Below are 18,912 nucleotides of genomic sequence, written 5' to 3'. Positions count from 1 at the left end.
CCTGGTGGGGCCACGCTGACGCCGCTCGTCTTTCCCCAGATCACCGACAGCACGCTCATCCAGCTCTCCGTGCACTGTCCCCAGCTGCAGGCCCTGGTGAGTGCGCGGCTGTGTCTGTCAGCCCTCAGCGAGGGAGGGCCCCTCCCACAGCGGCAGGGACCCGGGGCTCCTGCCAGTAAAGGTGGCTTCATTCTTGGTTCCAGAGGTGTTAGTTGGGCTCATGTGGGAGGCAGGGTATCTAAGTGTTAACTGCTTCCGTTTTAGGATGTGAACCTAACGTAGGGACCCGTGTCCTTACACTTCACTCAAGTTCCTGTTCGGCATGTCAGGCACAGTGAAAACTGCACCTGCATCTCATGTCCACATACACACGGAGTTAAAGGATCTAAAGTGAGCAGAGCAGGGTCACCCTGTCCCTCACACGCACATTTCACACCCAGCTATTTGACCGGGTGCCTGGAGCAGGGGAATCCCTGTTCATTAATCAGGGCCCTGGAAACTGCTACCCACCCCTGCTAGACAGTCTCACTCAGTCCCATCCACAGCCCTGAGTGACTTGGGGGCATCCTATTTTATTGGAAAATCTGGGAAAGGAACTTTCTCCAAGTTACACAGCTGCTCAGAGGCCGACCTCTTGAGCGGCACGGGGTCTGGTCTTCCCAGTCCTGATACACACACCGGATTTTTCTTAAGCCAGCTTTCTCTGTTGTCTTTGAACAGCTGTGTCAAGGCTAGAATTTTATAACATCATTAAAGTCCCACTTGGCCCTGAGATACTGTGCCCACCGTTTTCCTTATGTCCACAGCTCTCTTCCCTTTGGACAGCTCCGGGACTTGTACAAAAGTTTGGGGTCAGAGTTCAGAGATGAGTCAGGAACCTACCTGTATCCGGATTCTGGCTAAATAGTTTCCCATCTACACATTACAGATAATTTTATAGTTCTAATGATGTCCTGACTTCAAAATTGGTTTGGATTCCACATAGGTGAGACCATAATAAGGTTTAAATCTTTCTCTGACTTCTTTCACTTAGCATAATGCTATCAAGGTTCATCTGTGTTGTCACAAAGGGCAAGATTTCCTTTTAAGATGGCTGAATATTTGACTATTCCACTGTGTGTGTCTGTCTCTGATTTTCTTCTCCTATGACTCTTAGGTTGTTTCCACATTTTTTTTCCTGAAGTTGGAAACAGGGAGGCAGTCAGATACTCCCACATGTGCCCAACCGGGATCCACCCGGCATGCCCACCAGGGGGCGATGCTCTGCCACAACCGGAGCCATTCTAGTGCCTGAGGCAGAGGCTACAGAACCATCCTCAGCGCCCGGGCCAACTTTGCTCCAGTGGAGCCTTGGCTGCGGGAGGGGAAGAGAGAGACAGAGAGGAAGGAGAGGGGGAGGGGTGGAGAAGCAGATGGGCGCTTCTCCTGTGTGCCCTGGCCGGGAATCGAACCTGGGACTCCCGCACGCCAGGCTGATGCTCTACCACTGAGCCAACCAGCCAGGGCCGTTTCCACATCTTGCCTTTTGCAAATAATGCTGCCTTGAACACACAGGTGCATATAATCTTTTCGAATTGGCGTTTCTGTTTTCTTCAAATACTCAAAAGTGGAACTGCTGGATCATCTAATAGTTCTATTTTTAATTTAAGGAAATTACTGTTTTCAGTAGTAACTGCACCAATTTACATTCCCACCAATAATGCACAAGGGTTCTCCTTTCTCCACATTCTCACCAATACTTGTTATTTCTTGTCTTTTCTATAACAGCCATTCTAACAGGTGTGGTTTATGCTGATGCTGTACTGTTCTAAATGACTGTAACTTTATAATATACTTTGAAATAAGGGAGTACGATGCCTCCAGCTTCATAAGATTGCGTTTACTTATCAGGGTCTTTTGTGTAGTTCCATACAAATTTTAGGATTGTTTGTAAATGCCGATGGAATTTCGATAGGTATTGCTTTGGGTAGTTTGAACATTTTAACAATTTTCCGGCGTGGAATTTGTATCTTTGGTTCTGTTCATTGATGCCTAAAAGTTCTCAGTACACTGTATAGGCCTTTCACATCCTGGTTAAATTTACTTCTAGGTATAATATTTTATTCTTTTTCATTTTTTAATTTTTCTGAAGCTGGAAACAGGGAGAGACAGTCAGACTCCCGCATGCTCCCGACCGGGATCCACCCGGCACGCCCACCAGGGGGCGACGCTCTGCCCACCAGGGGGCGATGCTCTGCCCCTCCGGGGCGTCGCTCTGTTGCAACCAGAGCCACTCTAGCGCCTGGGGCAGAGGCCAAGGAGCCATCCCCAGCGCCCGGGCCATCCTTGCTCCAATGGAGCCTTGCTGCGGGAGGGGAAGAGAGAGACAGAGAGGAAGGAGAGGGGGAGGGGTGGAGAAGCAGATGGGCGCTTCTCCTGTGTGCCCTGGCCGGGAATCGAACCCGGGACCCCTGCATGCCAGGCCGACGCTCTACCACTGAGCCAACCGGCCAGGGCCTATTCTTTTTCATGCAAATGTAAATTAGATTGTTTTCTCTTAATTTCTCTTTCTGCTAACTTGTTACTAGTGTATAAAAACACAACAGATTTTTGTATATTGACTGTGTATATATACTGCAGCTTTACTGAATTTGTTGGTTAGTTCTAACCGTAATTTTGGCAGCATCTGTAGGAGTTTCCATATGTGATATTTTCTGTAAATAGCAACAGTTTTACTTCTTCCATTGTCCCTTGCCTCATGGCTCTGGCACCCCCAGGAGAGCCCAGCGCTCTGCAGTATGGCAGAGGGGCGTGCACAAAAGCGGCAGCTCCTTCCGAGGTCTCTAGAAGGGACGAGTCAGCCCTTAGGCGTGGATGCGATTTTGAAGCCTGCCTGTCGGCTGCAGCTAGGATGATAAGCTAATAGGCCTCTTCCGCAGGAAGACTGAGCTTCCTTGGACTGTTGGCGCTTGCTGTGCCCTTGAGGTGGCAGCAGCTTAATTAAGACTCTATCTCTGTGGGTTGGTCCTGTGGGACTTACCAGTGGAAGCCCACCTGGCCACAGTAACTGGGCACCACAAATACGGCCAGGACACCAGACATGTAAAAGTTCCCCTCTAAAACAATGGCACTCCGCAGTGTGGCCGAGGGTGAGTGCAGAGACGGTGCCCACCAGCTGGAGAGGCAGAGGGGGTGCACAGATATGGTACCCACCAGGCAGGAGTGCCCAAGATCACACCCACTAGTCTCTATCACCAGAGAGTACCAAGAAGACCCCCAACTGGGTGTCTAGTCAGAGCCTGCTCTCAGGCTGGTGCTCCAGGAAAACAAATGTGTCTCTCCATTTGTCCCGGTGCCCCCCGATTGGCCGTTTCCATGTGGGGGTCTGAGGGCTGGTGAGGCCAAGTGTTTCCCTTTAAGAACGGTTTCTCAGACTGCTAGTCTTGTGGCCTTGAGCCTGCTGGTTTTCCAAGCTAGTTCTTTGGAGGGTCTGTCTCTCAGGTATAGGTCTTAAAAGTCGGGGTTGCCCAGTGTGGGATTTTAACCCTTCAGTCAGCAGGGAGAAGCCCCGGGGTTTGTGTTCCGTCCAGCTGCAGGTCGCTGGCATTGATGGCCATATTGTGTCCCAACCACTCTCCTGCTTTCACATGGCCTTCTCTCACAGGCTCAGTGTGTAGAAGTCACTCAGCCAGTTTTTAGGTTTTTTTCCAGAAGCTGTACCATCCATAGCTGTGGACTGTTCATGGGAGGTGGTCAAGATCCTCTACGTCGCCATCTTGAATAAGACCAAGCCTTGCGATGTTAATTTGCTTTTACAGTATGAAAGGGGAGACCACTGCCCAGCTGCAGCTAACCAAGACCCGAGGGCCTCACAGCTCTGTGTTTGAGCCTCCTGTTTCCTGCTGGGCCGTGAGCCTTGGAGTGAGGGCCTTGCAAACCTGTTCTTGTCCCTGCTGCAGAGTTTGTCCCACTGTGAGCTCATCACAGATGATGGAATCCTGCACCTGAGCAACAGCACTTGTGGCCACGAGAGGCTGCGAGTATTGGAATTGGACAACTGCCTCCTCATCACCGATGTGGCCCTGGAACACCTGGAGAGCTGCCGTGGCCTGGAGCGCCTCGAGTTGTATGACTGTCAGCAGGTCACCCGCGCAGGCATCAAGCGCATGCGGGTGAGCGAGGGGCAGGAGTCAGGACACCTGGCACAACTCCTAAGCCAGCAACAAACACTCGAGAACCTGCGTCCAGGTTCTCCGTCCTGTCCTAAACCCACGGTCATGCACACTGATGTGCTACACTAGTGTCAATCAGAGCCCACCCTGGAGGGGTCAACTTCCAGAATGGGCTCCACGCAGTCTGGTGACGTTGGGGAAACAGCTGAGGCCTGCTCACTAGTGTGTGAGCATGTGGTAGTGCCGCGTGTGTGTAGTTTATGTAAGGTCTTGCCCTCGGCAGACTGCGGACTGCCCGCCCGCCACTATGCAGGGCCATTTTGCTGTTTGTTTGCCTGAGAAGCGGTTTTCCCCTGCCCGCCCGCCTTTGGGAGACTATTAAATGGTAATGGCCCATTGCTGTCTGGCTCTGGAGTTTCTCTACCATCTGCCCGAATCCAGTGTGGACCTGCCTGGCCTCAGCCACTGGCATTACAGGTGATCAGCACCCTTATAAGGGGCTTGAGGTCATTACAGTAGGAGGTCGAATGTGGTCTTGGCTCATTTCCAGGTGAGAATGCTTCCTAGAATGTGGTCTTCTTTCCACACATAGCTCACCCTCATCGTTTTCCTGACCATGCTTTAAGTTTTGACCTTGGCCTTGAGCCCTGAAACAGTCCCGGGACGCTGCAGCAGCCGAGAACTGCCTCACTGTGCTCCCAGGGCCAGTGACCACCCAGGGGCAGCAGTCTGTTCTAGGGGGTGTGTTATGTAAACAGGAAGACCTCTAACCCACCCCAGAAATTCTTTACTGTTTGCCTAATAGTAAAGTGAGGCTGATTCTACATGGAGAGCTATGGGCTTCTTTAGGACTGTGCCTGTGACCCCAAAGCCATCAGCATTTAACGATGATTCCGCTTCATTTCCAGGCGCAACTCCCTCATGTCAAAGTCCACGCCTACTTTGCGCCTGTCACGCCCCCGACAGCAGTGGGAGGAAGTGGGCATCGGCTGTGCAGGTGTTGTGTCATCCTCTGACAGCAGCTGCCCGGGCCCCCCGCACGAGGAGCTGTCCCTTCCTCCAGAGAAGACCCGAGTCTTCCCCACCTTCGCCGCCGTCACCACAATCTGCTGACTCTCCACTGGGAAAGGCACGTACAGGTAAAGACTTCTGTAGGGACTGTAGTAACTATGGTGATAGCTGTCACCTTTATTCTGCTGCGATGCAATCAAATCAAAAGCCTTGTGGCAAGAGTGGTCTCAGTGCAGCCAGGACTGTGCAAGAAACCTGCGTCCTTAAAGAGGTGGGTGTGCCCTCCTAGGTCCAAAGTCCTGTCCTCGGCTTTGCCGGCGTTCCTCAGACAGACCACCAGTGTTAGCACAAACTGAGCAGAGAAAACAAGCTGCTGATTTTCTACCTGATACTTCAGAGTGGCCTACTTTAATCCACAATGATTCCATTTTGATTAGCAGGACTTTTCCACTTTGAAGATTAAATAGCAACTTTATCAAAGTGACTATACTGCAAATTCATAATACCTGATAGTTTTATATGTAGAGACTTATGTGGAAGACACGTTAAGAAGTTTCCATGAGACACCAAAGAAATGAGGACTCTAAACTGGGCGGAGCAGGGTCTTCACCTCTGTAACTTGTCATATACACTTTTGGGGACCAAAAAACCAAAAACTGAAAAAGTCAACTCTGAGTTCGTGTTGCTTTGACTGGAAATGTTAAGTTCTGGCATATGCTATTAGCACAGTTTCATTACAGGAGAAAAGCTAATCATGTCATATCTCACAAAGTTTGGGGGACCTTAAAGCAATAGAATTGAAAAAGGTTTACGTTACCTATAATATAATCAATTAAAAATAATGAATGGATGCATGTAGAATGGGTGTGGTTTTTTCCAAGTTTATTTTAAAATGTTAGAAATCAAATTACACCAGACTATTCAAAAGTTTTACACACTTAAAACTCAGATCAGTCAAGTGTTGGCACCTTTTAGATTCGAAATATAAAAATGAATAATCCACTACAATGCCTAAATCAGAGGGTTTATTGCTATAATCTATGGCAGATTTATCTGAGCAAAACCATTTTCCAAATTCAAGATCTTCCTAATGTTATCTAAAATCTGATAAGATGATCTAGTTTATGCCTGTGCTCTTCACATTTGTGATCTTACTGAAGATCAGGAACCCATCACACCACCTTCATGGTGACCTTGTGTTAATGGTAGCTGCCGGAGATCATGAGAAGCTGGAGTAACAAACACACCAGGAACAGTGTTCATTTCTCATGACTAGATGAAAAGTTTTAGAAGCATTACTGTGCCTCAGCTGCATTCTAGGTAGAGAGGGCACATATATATACAACCCCATAAATCAATTTAAGTGGGATTACCACAATAATCCCACCACAGTGGGATTACCTGACAATTTTACTGCTTTATGATATACTCTGGTATTCACTGGTCTAAAAATAATGTGTATACCACAGCAGTTACTTAAATATACATTTGCACCACCGGGAGGGGGAGAAACGACTGATGCAGGACGCTATTAAATAAAACATAACACAGACGTGCTTTAGTGATTATGAATTATAGTTTCTATTTTATGTAAATGATAAGGGTCCTCTTGAGTCAGGACACAACCCATCACAGCTACTGTATTCACTGCTCAAAGACCCATGACCTCATTCACAAAACAGGAGAACCTCTGAAAAGAAAATCTGCTTCAGGTGTAGAAGTTACTGGAATAACACATCCTCAGTTGCATGAGCTTTGAGAAAACAACACAGGCCTCGCCTCTTATTTAACATTTGGACTGGTGTGTACTCAGAACGTGTACACAGGGCCTCTCGACTCTATGACTTGTGACACCGGCAGGAACGTGGATTTTAAATGAGACACAGGTTTGCAAAACAGTCGGAAACATTTATTATACTGAAATGTATACATCCTACTATTTAAAAAAAAAAGAAAACAAAGTAGCAAATTTGCTGGTGCCATAATTTAACTTGTTTCACTGGGACAGACTACTGCTCAACACCACTTGGTGTAATTTCAAGTCTGATGAGCTTTTAATTCTTTTTATCCAACTTCTAAAACCTGATAAGGAATTCAAAGTAGCACACAGCATTATATGACATTTATTGTTCCATAAATCTTGAGACTCAAAAAGGAATGCTAAATAGACAAGCAAAACTAAAACAATTATAGAAGCTCACTCCTTTCCCAAGTGATTGGTACAGAAAACATGGGTCATACAAAAGCAAAGGGGAGATGACAGAAAGGAAGGCTCTCCTACTTTATGACCTATGAGAGTTACAGATGTTTTAAAACCAAAGATGGAAATACTTAGCCACAGTGCTTCTTTGTATCAGACAACTCCCTTTATGAATAAAACAAAGTGTCAAAGCTTTTACCCACTCAAGTAGTTTTCTCTTCTAGGAGAGATTTTAAATTCCAAATGACTCATTCCTATTTCTGTCCCACAAAGATAAGGATCAAATAATACATTCAAAACCAAGACACCTGCTAAATGGCAGAGATGCTCTAATTAAAGTGGAATTGAAGTTTAAGAACAAAGTAGGCGTGCTACACCACAGGCCTCAAAATGCTTGCTGATGACTTTTGGGAAAGGCTTTGGGTGAAGGGAAGAGATAAAGATAGGAAAAATTGCAAAAACAGTGGGTTCCCTTTGAGAAGCATACGGGTAGGCAAGCATTCAGTTTTGTGAAAGAGGCAATCTTTATAGAAAAAGAAATTTATGTGGAGTATAAAAAAAGCCTCTAAATAATCATTAGAATGTTTACTCATGATTGTAAAGCTCAGTATCTGAGAAGTGTAAGGAATTTTCACGGTACAATTTAGTGTTTGATTTGTGATGTCTAGTGTTCCAAGAATTATTTCCACTTGTTGATAATGAAGACCCCTTAACACCTAATCAGAAACTCGACCTCTTCTGCTTAGGTCACTATTCCAATGTCAGGGTAAGGCTTTAAACATGTTTAAGAAGGGGAAGGTGCAGGGTGAGCTGAGGGGCAGTGGAGGACAGAGGGATGGAGGAAAAAGAGAAAGAAAACCACGTAAGCTTAAAAGGCAATGGGGTTTCAAAAATGAAAACCAGAAACAAAATGCTAAAAATGGAAGCAGAAGCAAGAAGTTTTTCAGTAAATCTGTGACAAAGCAGAAACACAGAAGTCTCTGTACCTATTAGGATTTACGCTGATCCTCTTGCCAAGGTACTCTGATAATGCAGCTTGCTTCCAGCCCGTCCTCCCACGTGGCTCTTCCCCAAACGCATGGTCACGGGTGACGCACGCCTTAGACATGATTTCTTCTGAGAAGGCGCCCCGCCTCTTACCTGCCCAGCAGTCACCGTCTCAGCGCCCCACGTCCCCGCAGATAGACCCCGTGCTGGCTGCACAACAGCATTGTCCCCAGCCCCCGGTCAGCAGAAGGGTCAGGCAATAAAGGCCGGACTGGCACAGAAAGGTAAATGCCCACAGACGTTTTTACATTCATTTCCAAACCGCATACAGTGTAAAAAGACGGAGGCCACTTCTGGGAGGTCGGTCTCGGGCCTCCACCAGAGAGGCAGGCAGCCTGCTGTCCCGACGTGCTCACTCCCACGAGGACGCTTGGCTATGGCAGTGACAGTGAGGAGATTCGCCTCTCATACAGCTCATTAGAAAGGTCATCTTGTGTTTTCAATATGAAACATTTCATACAGTAAAATCCAATTCCAAGACTTCTTGGATTCAGTCTTCACACACTTTTAAGTGTGACTTTATTTGGTACTGAATATAGTTCCAACTATATTAGACATCATTTCAAAATGATGTGGATACCACCACTATTTTCAACTGCAGAAAAAGGAAAGAACATAAGTTTTTTTAGCCAGACTTAGGAAAATAAAGATTAAATTGAAAACTCACAGAAATCTACAAGCTCCTCCCCCACTACACAGGTTCCCTTCGAATAAATGAAAAACAAGGACCACTGATGACCATGCTGTCACTCCTGCCCGCTCGGGCAACGCCCCATGCACACCCTCGTCAGACACTATGCCCGCCCTGCTGTCGGCTCCCAGCACCCACAGGCCCTGCCCGTTCCAGCAGGGGGCTGCGGGCAGAGCAGCGAGAGCCCCGCCCCGGGCGGGACAGCCAGCTCTGCACCACGCAGACGGAGACTGAGGCTTTAGCCAACCTTTCTGGAAATAAGTTCTGAGTAGATCTGAAACATTTAAAACCTTTATCACTACTTTTACCTGATGCCCTAGGCAGTGCTCGGCAAACTCATTAGTCAACAGTACAACGATTGAAATTTCTTTTTGAGAGCCAAATTTTTTAAACTTAAACTATATAGGTGGGTACATTCCTTATCGAGGTAGCGCCGGCACCTGGTATTTTGTAGAAGAGCCACTCTCAAGGGGCCAAAGAGCCGCAAGTGGCTCACCAGCCGCGGTTTGCGGAGCAGGGCCCTGTGTCTCAGGAAGTGGGGGAAAGCAGTACAGGTGCGGGCAGGGCCGTGTCTCAGGAAGTGGGGGAAAGCAGTACAGGTGCGGGCAGGGCCGTGTCTCAGGAAGTGGGGGAAAGCAGTACAGGTGCGGGCAGGGCCCTGTGTCTCAGGAAGTGGGGGAAGCAGTACAGCTGCGGAGCAGGGCCGTGTCTCAGGAAGTGGGGAAAGCAGTACAGGTGCGGGCAGGGCCGTGTGTCAGGAAGTGGGGGAAAGCAGTACAGGTGCGGGCAGGGCCCTGTGTCTCAGGAAGTGGGGAAAGCGGTACAGGTGCGGAGCAGGGCCGTGTGTCAGGAAGTGGGGGAAAGCGGTACAGGTGCGGAGCAGGGCCGTGTGTCAGGAAGTGGGGGGAAAGCGGTACAGGTGCGGAGCAGGGCCGTGTCTCAGGAAGTGGGGAAAGCGGTACAGGTGCGGAGCAGGGCCGTGTGTCAGGAAGTGGGGGAAAGCGGTACAGGTGCGGAGCAGGGCAGTACAGGTGCGGAGCAGGGCCGTGTGTCAGGAAGTGGGGGAAGCAGTACAGGTGCGGGCAGGGCCGTGTCTCAGGAAGTGGGGAAAGCAGTACAGGTGCGGGCAGGGCCGTGTCTCAGGAAGTGGGGGAAAGCAGTACAGGTGCGGGCAGGGCCGTGTCTCAGGAAGTGGGGGAAGCAGTACAGGTGCGGGCAGGGCCGTGTCTCAGGAAGTGGGGGAAGCAGTACAGGTGCGGGCAGGGCCGTGTCTCTGGAAGTGGGGGAAGCGGTACAGGTGCGGAGCAGGGCCGTGTGTCAGGAAGTGGGGGAAAGCAGTACAGGTGCGGGCAGGGCCGTGTCTCAGGAAGTGGGGGAAAGCAGTACAGGTATGGAGCAGGGCCGTGTGTCAGGAAGTGGGGGAAAGCAGTACAGGTGCGGAGCAGGGCCGTGTCTCAGGAAGTGGGGGAAAGCAGTACAGGTATGGAGCAGGGCCGTGTGTCAGGAAGTGGGGGAAGCAGTACAGGTATGGAGCAGGGCCCTGTGTCTCAGGAAGTGGGGAAAGCAGTACAGGTGCGGAGCAGGGCCGTGTGTCAGGAAGTGGGGAAAAGCGGTACAGGTGCGGAGCAGGGCCGTGTGTCAGGAAGTGGGGAAAGCAGTACAGGTGCGGGCAGGGCCGTGTCTCAGGAAGTGGGGAAAGCAGTACAGGTGCGGGCAGGGCCGTGTGTCAGGAAGTGGGGGAAAGCAGTACAGGTGCGGGCAGGGCCGTGTCTCAGGAAGTGGGGGAAAGCAGTACAGGTGCGGAGCAGGGCCGTGTGTCTCAGGAAGTGGGGAAAGCGGTACAGGTGCGGGCAGGGCCCTGTGTCTCAGGAAGTGGGGGAAAGCGGTACAGGTATGGAGCAGGGCCCTGTGTCTCAGGAAGTGGGGGAAAGCGGTACAGGTATGGAGCAGGGCCCTGTGTCTCAGGAAGTGGGGAAAGCAGTACAGGTGCGGGCAGGGCCGTGTGTCAGGAAGTGGGGGAAAGCAGTACAGGTGCGGAGCAGGGCCCTGTGTCTCAGGAAGTGGGGAAAGCGGTACAGGTGCGGGCAGGGCCCTGTGTCTCAGGAAGTGGGGAAAGCGGTACAGGTGCGGAGCAGGGCCGTGTCTCAGGAAGTGGGGGAAGCAGTACAGGTGCGGGCAGGGCCGTGTCTCAGGAAGTGGGGAAAGCAGTACAGGTGCGGGCAGGGCCGTGTCTCAGGAAGTGGGGGAAGCAGTACAGGTGCGGGCAGGGCCGTGTGTCAGGAAGTGGGGGAAAGCAGTACAGGTGCGGAGCAGGGCCCTGTGTCTCAGGAAGTGGGGAAAGTGGTACAGGTGCGGGCAGGGCCCTGTGTCTCAGGAAGTGGGGAAAGCGGTACAGGTGCGGAGCAGGGCCGTGTCTCAGGAAGTGGGGAAAGCGGTACAGGTGCGGAGCAGGGCAGTACAGGTGCGGAGCAGGGCCGTGTCTCAGGAAGTGGGGGAAGCAGTACAGGTGCGGAGCAGGGCCCTGTGTCAGGAAGTGGGGGAAGCAGTACAGGTGCGGGCAGGGCCGTGTCTCAGGAAGTGGGGGAAGCAGTACAGGTGCGGGCAGGGCCGTGTCTCAGGAAGTGGGGGAAGCAGTACAGGTGCGGAGCAGGGCCGTGTGTCAGGAAGTGGGGAAAGCAGTACAGGTGCGGGCAGGGCCGTGTCTCAGGAAGTGGGGGAAGCAGTACAGGTGCGGAGCAGGGCCGTGTCTCAGGAAGTGGGGGAAAGCAGTACAGGTGCGGAGCAGGGCCGTGTCTCAGGAAGTGGGGAAAGCAGTACAGGTGCGGGCAGGGCCGTGTCTCAGGAAGTGGGGGAAAGCAGTACAGGTGCGGGCAGGGCCGTGTCTCAGGAAGTGGGGGAAAGCAGTACAGGTGCGGAGCAGGGCCCTGTGTCTCAGGAAGTGGGGGAAAGCGGTACAGGTATGGAGCAGGGCCCTGTGTCTCAGGAAGTGGGGGAAAGCAGTACAGGTGCGGAGCAGGGCCGTGTCTCAGGAAGTGGGGGAAAGCGGTACAGGTGCGGAGCAGGGCCGTGTGTCAGGAAGTGGGGGAAAGCGGTACAGGTGCGGAGCAGGGCCGTGTCTCAGGAAGTGGGGGAAAGCGGTACAGGTATGGAGCAGGGCCCTGTGTCTCAGGAAGTGGGGGAAGCAGTACAGGTGCGGAGCAGGGCCGTGTGTCAGGAAGTGGGGGAAAGCAGTACAGGTGCGGAGCAGGGCCGTGTCTCAGGAAGTGGGGGAAAGCGGTACAGGTGCGGAGCAGGGCCGTGTGTCAGGAAGTGGGGGAAAGCGGTACAGGTGCGGAGCAGGGCCGTGTGTCAGGAAGTGGGGGAAAGCGGTACAGGTGCGGAGCAGGGCCGTGCCTCAGGAAGTGGGGGAAAGCAGTATAGGCATTCATCAAGGAACAAAGGAATTTTGTCACATGGATAGAAATCTGAGAAATGGCACAGGGACTGGAGGGATTGCCCTGTGCTGCCTGAGAGAGGGCTGTGCTCAACTTCACAGAGCGCTACCAAGCAACTAATTACAGTATGAATGCCCCCTTTTAAATGTGAGCTTTGCAGAGGAAAAACTGTATTGCTTTAAGCAGATGGGATTAAGGTGAAGCTGTTTGTGAGAGTAAAAGATAAAGGGAACCAGTTTAGAGTCAACACCCAGCCCTCCAGGCGAGCTGACACAATACGCAGCACATCAGGCCAAAGGCGAACTCGTACTTTCAGCACTGTTTTGGGCTGCTCCCTTCAAGAGTGACTCCCAAGAAAGGGTGACAGTGACATCCTGCCCTTCAAGGTGCAGCCTTTGTGCTAACCTAACATTTTTTTTTTAATTTTTAATTTTATTTATTCATTTTTAGAGAGGAGAGAGAGAGAGAGAGAGAGAGAGAGAGAGAGAGAGAGAGAGAGGAGAGACAGAGAGAAGGGGGGAGGAGCTGGGAGCATCAACTCCCATAAGTGCCTTGACCAGGCAAGCCCAGGGTTTTGAACCGGCGACCTCAGCATTTCCAGGTCAGACACTTTATCCACTGCGCCACCACAGGTCAGGCCCATCTACATTTTAATTTTGCATTTTAAAATCCCTTCTTACAGACTTTTTTTTTTCCCCCAGAGACAGAGAGTCAGAGAGAGGGACAGACAGGGACAGACAGACAGGAACGGAGAGATGAGACGCATCAATCATTAGTTTTTCATTGCGTGTTGCAACACCTTAGTTGTTCAATGATTGCTTTCTCATATGTGCCCTGACCGCAGGCCTTCAGCAGACCAAGTAACCCCTTCCTCGAGCCAGGGACCTTGGGTCCAAGCTGGTGAGCTTTTGCTCAAACCAGATGAGCCCGCGCTCAAACTGGCAACCTTGGGGTCTCGAACCTGGGTCCTCTGCATCCCAGTCCAACGCTCTATCCACTGCGCCACCGCCTGGTCAGGCCCTTCTTACAGACTTTTAAGGATCAACAAAATGGCAATCAGTACATACTTATCAATAATTACTTTAAATATAAGTCTAGGCCCTGGCTGGTTGGCTCAGCGGTAGGGCGTTGGCCTGGTGTGTGGAAGTCCCGGGTTTGATTCCCGGTCAGGGCACACAGGAGAAGCACCCATCTGCTCCTCCATCCTTCTCCCTCTCCTTTCTCCTCTCTCTCTCTTCCCTTCCTGCAGCCAAGGCTCCATTGGAGCAAAGTTGGCCTGAACTCTGAGGATGGCTCCATGGCCTCCGCCTCAGGTGCTAGAATGGCTCTGGTTGCAGCGGAGCATCGCCCCCTGGTGGACATGCCGGGTGGATCCCAGTCGGGCGCATGCCAGAGTTTGTCTCTCTACCTCCCCACTTCTCACTTCAGAAAAATAAAAAATAAAGTCTATAAATGCAGCAATGAAAAGACATAGGATGGCTAAATGGATTTTAAAAGTGACCCATCTTATGAGATTTACCAGGATGATCACTCAGTTACATAATATCTAATATAGTGTATGTGCATCTGAGGGCCACTCAGGTTTGCTTCACCCTCTGGAGTGAGGGCTCTTTGGACTGTTTTGCTCAAGACCTTTCTAGCACCACAAGTACGAGGTCTGACAAAGGTGCTCAGTGAAACGCTGGTTGAATAAACTGAGAGTTCCCCCCAGTCATCTAGGACTGACTTCTCATCTGTGTCTTTCTATTACAACCATTAGAAATATTCTCTGGATTCATTTTTCAAACTCTTCTTAAAATTAGCAAAGCCAGCATTTCAAAAGTAAACACAAGATGAGCACTGACTACAGGCACACATTATTTTCCACAACTCCAGCATTTTCAGACACATGCACACATTCAATGTACCTTTTACTGTGGAGAATAAAAAACAGCTCTCATCCTGAAAGTTCTGAACCATCTAGAAGGAGAAAGCAGATGTAGTTAAGATCCAACTGTCTTTTTGTGACTGATTAAAAAGATTAAGATTAGTAAGTAAAGGAAAATGATCACAATATCCATATTGCTGCACAAGTACAGGACATGACGGCCCAAACGGCACTTCCTGAATGCAGTGTCAGGCGGTAGAAATGTACACCTGCGCACTGGCGGCAGCAGCTCGTGGTGGTCCTCCAGGGTCATGTCAGTCACCCAGCTGACCCACTGGGGAGCATTCCGCCTAGGTCCTGGGAATAACTGTGTTTCTAACGTCACTGTTTTTTAAAATTAGTCATCAAATAGTGGACAAAAGGAAAACACATCAACTGCCTCTCTCCATAAAAGGGTCAAAGCCCCACTAACCTGCGGTGCCCCCCCACTCCCAGTGAGTGTCTGAATTAAGAGTAGAGGTGAGTCACAGTTCTCTGTGGTCTGTAGTCCTTATATCACAGGGATACCTGAAACTTGGTTATAAATTGTTACAAATTTTGATCCCTAACTTTCTGAAATGATTTTCTTGAGTACTTGTTAAAAGAAGTCACAGAACTTTTCTATAGTTCTTCAGTGGTACGTATAGAAGTAAACACCAGTGGAGTGGGGGAAGCAAACAGGCATGCCAACTTAAGTTACCTGGTCACTGACAAGAATGTGAATACCCGTGGGACCCTGTCTGTAAACCTGGTTAATCTGGTGGAAAGGAATATTAAACACCAGCGCCAGTTTTCTAGCAACTTCGGAGGCAACCATTTCTTCCAAGTAGATTGCATGATAAACTGAAATAAAAAAGATAACAGCATTTTAGCAGTAATCTTTGTTTCCCACTTGGACCTACAGGAAGATCACAACTTTCAAAGTACTAAAAATATAAACATTAACAGTAATTTTTGTACAAAAGGATTTGAGGTTTTAATTTTTCTTAAAAACAAACAGGAATTGACTGCAAATGAGCCCCTGAGCTCTTTCTGGAGTAATGGATCTAAACTGGATTGTAGTCATGGCTGCAAAACTGTACATCTACTAAAATATCACTGAATTATGTGTTTACAATGGGAGGATATTAGAGCGTATAAATTGTATCTGAAGGAAGCTCTTTTAAAAAATGATGAGTTTCTAGCAATATATTAACAAACCTAAAAAGGTCATAGTTTTTGATTCATTAATCCTATGACTGGGAGTTTATCTTAAGGAATAAAAGTTGTCTCTCCTTCCCTGCAAAATTAAAAAGATAGCACGCAAAAAGAAAGCTAAGGATGGGGACAATGAAGCCTCCTGCTACTTTACAGAAGGTCCCAGGCAGTCCAACTACTGTCCTGAACACAGAATCCCGCAGCTGGGCTGATTCCTGTAGGTCCGGCTCAGTTACTAGTGACTCAAGCCAGGTTCTCATCAGGAATATCAGTGCTAGAACTCTGCTTTCCCAAATGAGGGTTTTTTCTTGTGTATTTATTAAGTATAGTAACCTTTGCCAATTATAGACTATGAAAAGCTTAGAAATTGAAACTGTAATCAGGGTGCAGGGTCAAATTAGAACATAGCCAGGCCTTTGGGCTCTGACACTACAATGGCAGAGCTGTCTGCAAAGTCAAGATGTTGACTGCCTGGCCTTTAACAGAAAGTCTGCTGATCCGCGTTCGGGTTAAATTCGCCAGTATCTCCACACACCTCCACAAACACACGTTTGGTTTTTTTTTTTCCTTTTTTAATTTCCATTTCTCTGATGTTTAGTGATGTTAAACATTTTTTCATATGCCTACTGACAAACACGCATGTTTTGGTTTTTGTTTTTTTGGGTTTTTTTGCAGGGACAGAGAGTCAGAGAGAGGGATAGATAGGGACAGACAGGAACAGAGAGAGATGAGAAGCATCAATCATCAGTTTTTTGATGCAACAACTTAGTTGTTTATTGATTGCTTTCTTATATGTGCCTTGACCGTGGGCCTTCAGAAGACTGAGTAACCCCTTGCTCAAGCCGGTGACCTCGGGTCCAAGTTGGTGAGCTTTTTGCTCAAGCCAGATGAGCCCGCGCTCAAGCTGGCCACCTCGGGGTCTTGAACCTGGGTCCTTTCGCATCCCAGTCCGACACTCTATCCACTGCGCCACTGCCTGGTCAGGCAAACACGCATGTTTGAGGGTACACCTTCCAAGTATACTGCTCACAAAAATTAGGGGATATTTTATCACTTTATATTCATTTTGAAATATCCCCTTTATATTCATTTTGAAAATGACCCCACATGGGAGAGCTCACAGCAGTGATGCTTTTCCTGGGAGTTTTTAGTAAGATTCAAACCACAAAGTAGCTTTCAGAGCTCTAGCCCAATTAGAACAGGCAACTGCCTCTTTGTCCATTTCCCCTGAAAAGATCTGAATGTTGCCTTCTGCTTTGGAATGTGGAAAGAGGGCAGAGATTACCACACACCCACTTCACAAATGAGAATACACACGTTTTTTTTCTTCCAAGGACCATGTTTGGGGGGGGGGGGTACAGGGTTTTGGTCTCTGCCCCCATCCACCACTCTCATTATATAATCAAGGAAATCTGCAGGATAGCGAAGCCTCCCAATGCAAGGATGACGACAACAGTATATTTACAATGACACAGGACCTGACACCGGACTTGCCACAGAGCTCACCATACTGGCCGGAGGCTTGTCTGAGACCAGGCCTGCAGTCAGCACTGCACAGATGCATCTGTACACATGTGATAGGTTTTCTCCCCCAGTTAGCAAAATGGTTAGAAAGAAAAACCCTCCTAGCCTGCTTTCTTGCCAAGATACCAATGTCATATTCATCACTGCACCTGAGGTTTTTTTAAAAAGGCAGCCAAATCTCCAAGCCTTCAGTCTCGCCCTTCCCTCACTAGGTATTCTGGCCTACAGGGCCATGTATCAATAAAAGCAGAGCGCTGTCTGTCCTGCGGCCGAAGTCCCCAAGGCCGGCCGCGGCTCTCGAGTTCATGCTGCCAAGACTCCCGCTTCAGCAACTCCCCGGTCCTGATGGACAGGAGTCCTTCAAAGTCCTAGGCAGATCCTTCCGGTGTGTCCCCCAGCGCCAGAGAGAGATGGGAAGCTGGGATGCCCTCAGTACCTACCATAGGCTGTCCCACTGCCGTTCTCGGCTCCACTGCCGGCAGCCTGCCGCCCCTGCAGCGGAGAGCTGCCCGGCTGCTCCTGGCAGACGTAGATGGTTAGGCGGGGCCTAACCGACCTGTAATCACAAGAGGCCACTCGTGAGCCCGGGAGAGGAAGCTGCCTCCCTACACGTACAGATGACAACTACAGGAATCTAAGTGCTAGTTCCTTACAAGAACTTGACAGTGTTATTTCATTATGCAAAATAATTTACTAATAAAAATATAAAAACACACACCTCACACCAACTATCACAGGTGGTCTAATCTGATGATCCAGACTCTAAACCACTGAGATGGTCTGTCAGATGCTGGTAAATTTAAGTTTCAAGATTAAGTCAACAATTTAAAGTCAGTATGATTCAATTTTAATGGAGTTCTCACACATGTCTAGAAATAGCAATGATAGTAAATTTTAAAAGCCAGCAGTTTACGGTTCTTTCATTTAATTCATAGTTAGGAGTTTACATTTTAAGTAAATGTTTAGTAGTAATATGACCTTGAAAACCATAGATTCTGTATAGCTCACCTAAATGAGAAGTTTGTTTTCTTGGCCACAAACCCAGTCGTCTTCAAGAACTCAGTACTGCCCATGTGCATTGCTACCAGTCTTACAGTCTACCTCTGCCCTCATCAGTGCCCGCATCATATCTGGGCCTGCCCTGAAGGTGTACACAAAACAGTCTTCTCGTGAGCACGGCGCTGCCTGTGCTCCGCAGCGCACACAGGCACACGCCCGCTGAGTGTGGGGACACATTCTGCCCGAACTCCCACAGAGGAAGCGAGACAGTCCTTTAAACGCGGCCTTTTACCTTGACTTCAGTGAGTTATAGAGCCGAATTCCATCGGCCGCACCACAAATTTGTACTAAGTCTTCCTTTGTCAGTTTTAATAAGTCAGCACCTGGAGAACAGCATAAAGAGAGTCTTCTCAAAGAAATGGAAAGAGAGCCAGCAGGACTGGCTGCTTGATGATATCTGTCTCTACACAGTTAAATGACACGAAAACACAAGACTACACCCACAGACATGCACAAACCATCCCGGTCTCCTGTAAACAACATAATATAAGGACACAGATACCCATCATCCCACTCCCGCCCCTTTCTCAGAGCTGGAGAAAAACGCTCCCTCTTCCACATCCTGTGTGAAGGAGCCTATGCCCAGAAGCTGGTCAATCAGATTGATGAGTGGGGCTGACAGGACTGTCTGTCCCAGGACAGGATGTCACCGCCTGCACTATTTTGGCCGTGTAGAGGGTTGTGTGGATAAA

At 49.2% G+C, this 18,912-nt stretch overlaps 2 protein-coding genes across 5 annotated transcripts in view; one reads left to right on the top strand and one right to left on the bottom strand.

Moving 5' to 3' along the window:
* The window catches only part of FBXL2 (F-box and leucine rich repeat protein 2), a 42,571-nt gene extending 34,757 nt beyond the window's left edge, over positions 1-7,814 (top strand). For all 3 annotated transcript variants that reach the window (XM_066351758.1, XM_066351760.1, XM_066351759.1), the window contains 3 exons: positions 40-96; positions 3,939-4,151; positions 5,060-7,814. In XM_066351758.1, the coding sequence (XP_066207855.1) occupies positions 40-96; positions 3,939-4,151; positions 5,060-5,167 (378 nt within the window). In that variant the 3' untranslated portion in view covers positions 5,168-7,814. The remainder of the gene's footprint in view (positions 1-39; positions 97-3,938; positions 4,152-5,059) is intronic.
* Positions 7,268-18,912, bottom strand: part of UBP1 (upstream binding protein 1) — a 57,587-nt gene continuing 45,942 nt past the window's right edge. For both annotated transcript variants that reach the window (XM_066351756.1, XM_066351757.1), the window contains 5 exons: positions 18,453-18,543; positions 17,602-17,717; positions 15,141-15,283; positions 14,442-14,493; positions 7,268-9,004 (listed from right to left, as the gene is read on the bottom strand). In XM_066351756.1, coding sequence (XP_066207853.1) covers positions 8,967-9,004; positions 14,442-14,493; positions 15,141-15,283; positions 17,602-17,717; positions 18,453-18,543 — 440 coding nt within the window. In that variant the 3' untranslated portion in view covers positions 7,268-8,966. The remainder of the gene's footprint in view (positions 9,005-14,441; positions 14,494-15,140; positions 15,284-17,601; positions 17,718-18,452; positions 18,544-18,912) is intronic.

This window comes from Saccopteryx leptura, chromosome 10 (genome assembly GCF_036850995.1).
Source record: "Saccopteryx leptura isolate mSacLep1 chromosome 10, mSacLep1_pri_phased_curated, whole genome shotgun sequence".
Lineage (NCBI taxonomy): Eukaryota > Metazoa > Chordata > Mammalia > Chiroptera > Emballonuridae > Saccopteryx > Saccopteryx leptura.
This window is presented reverse-complemented; position numbering and strand designations above follow the sequence as displayed.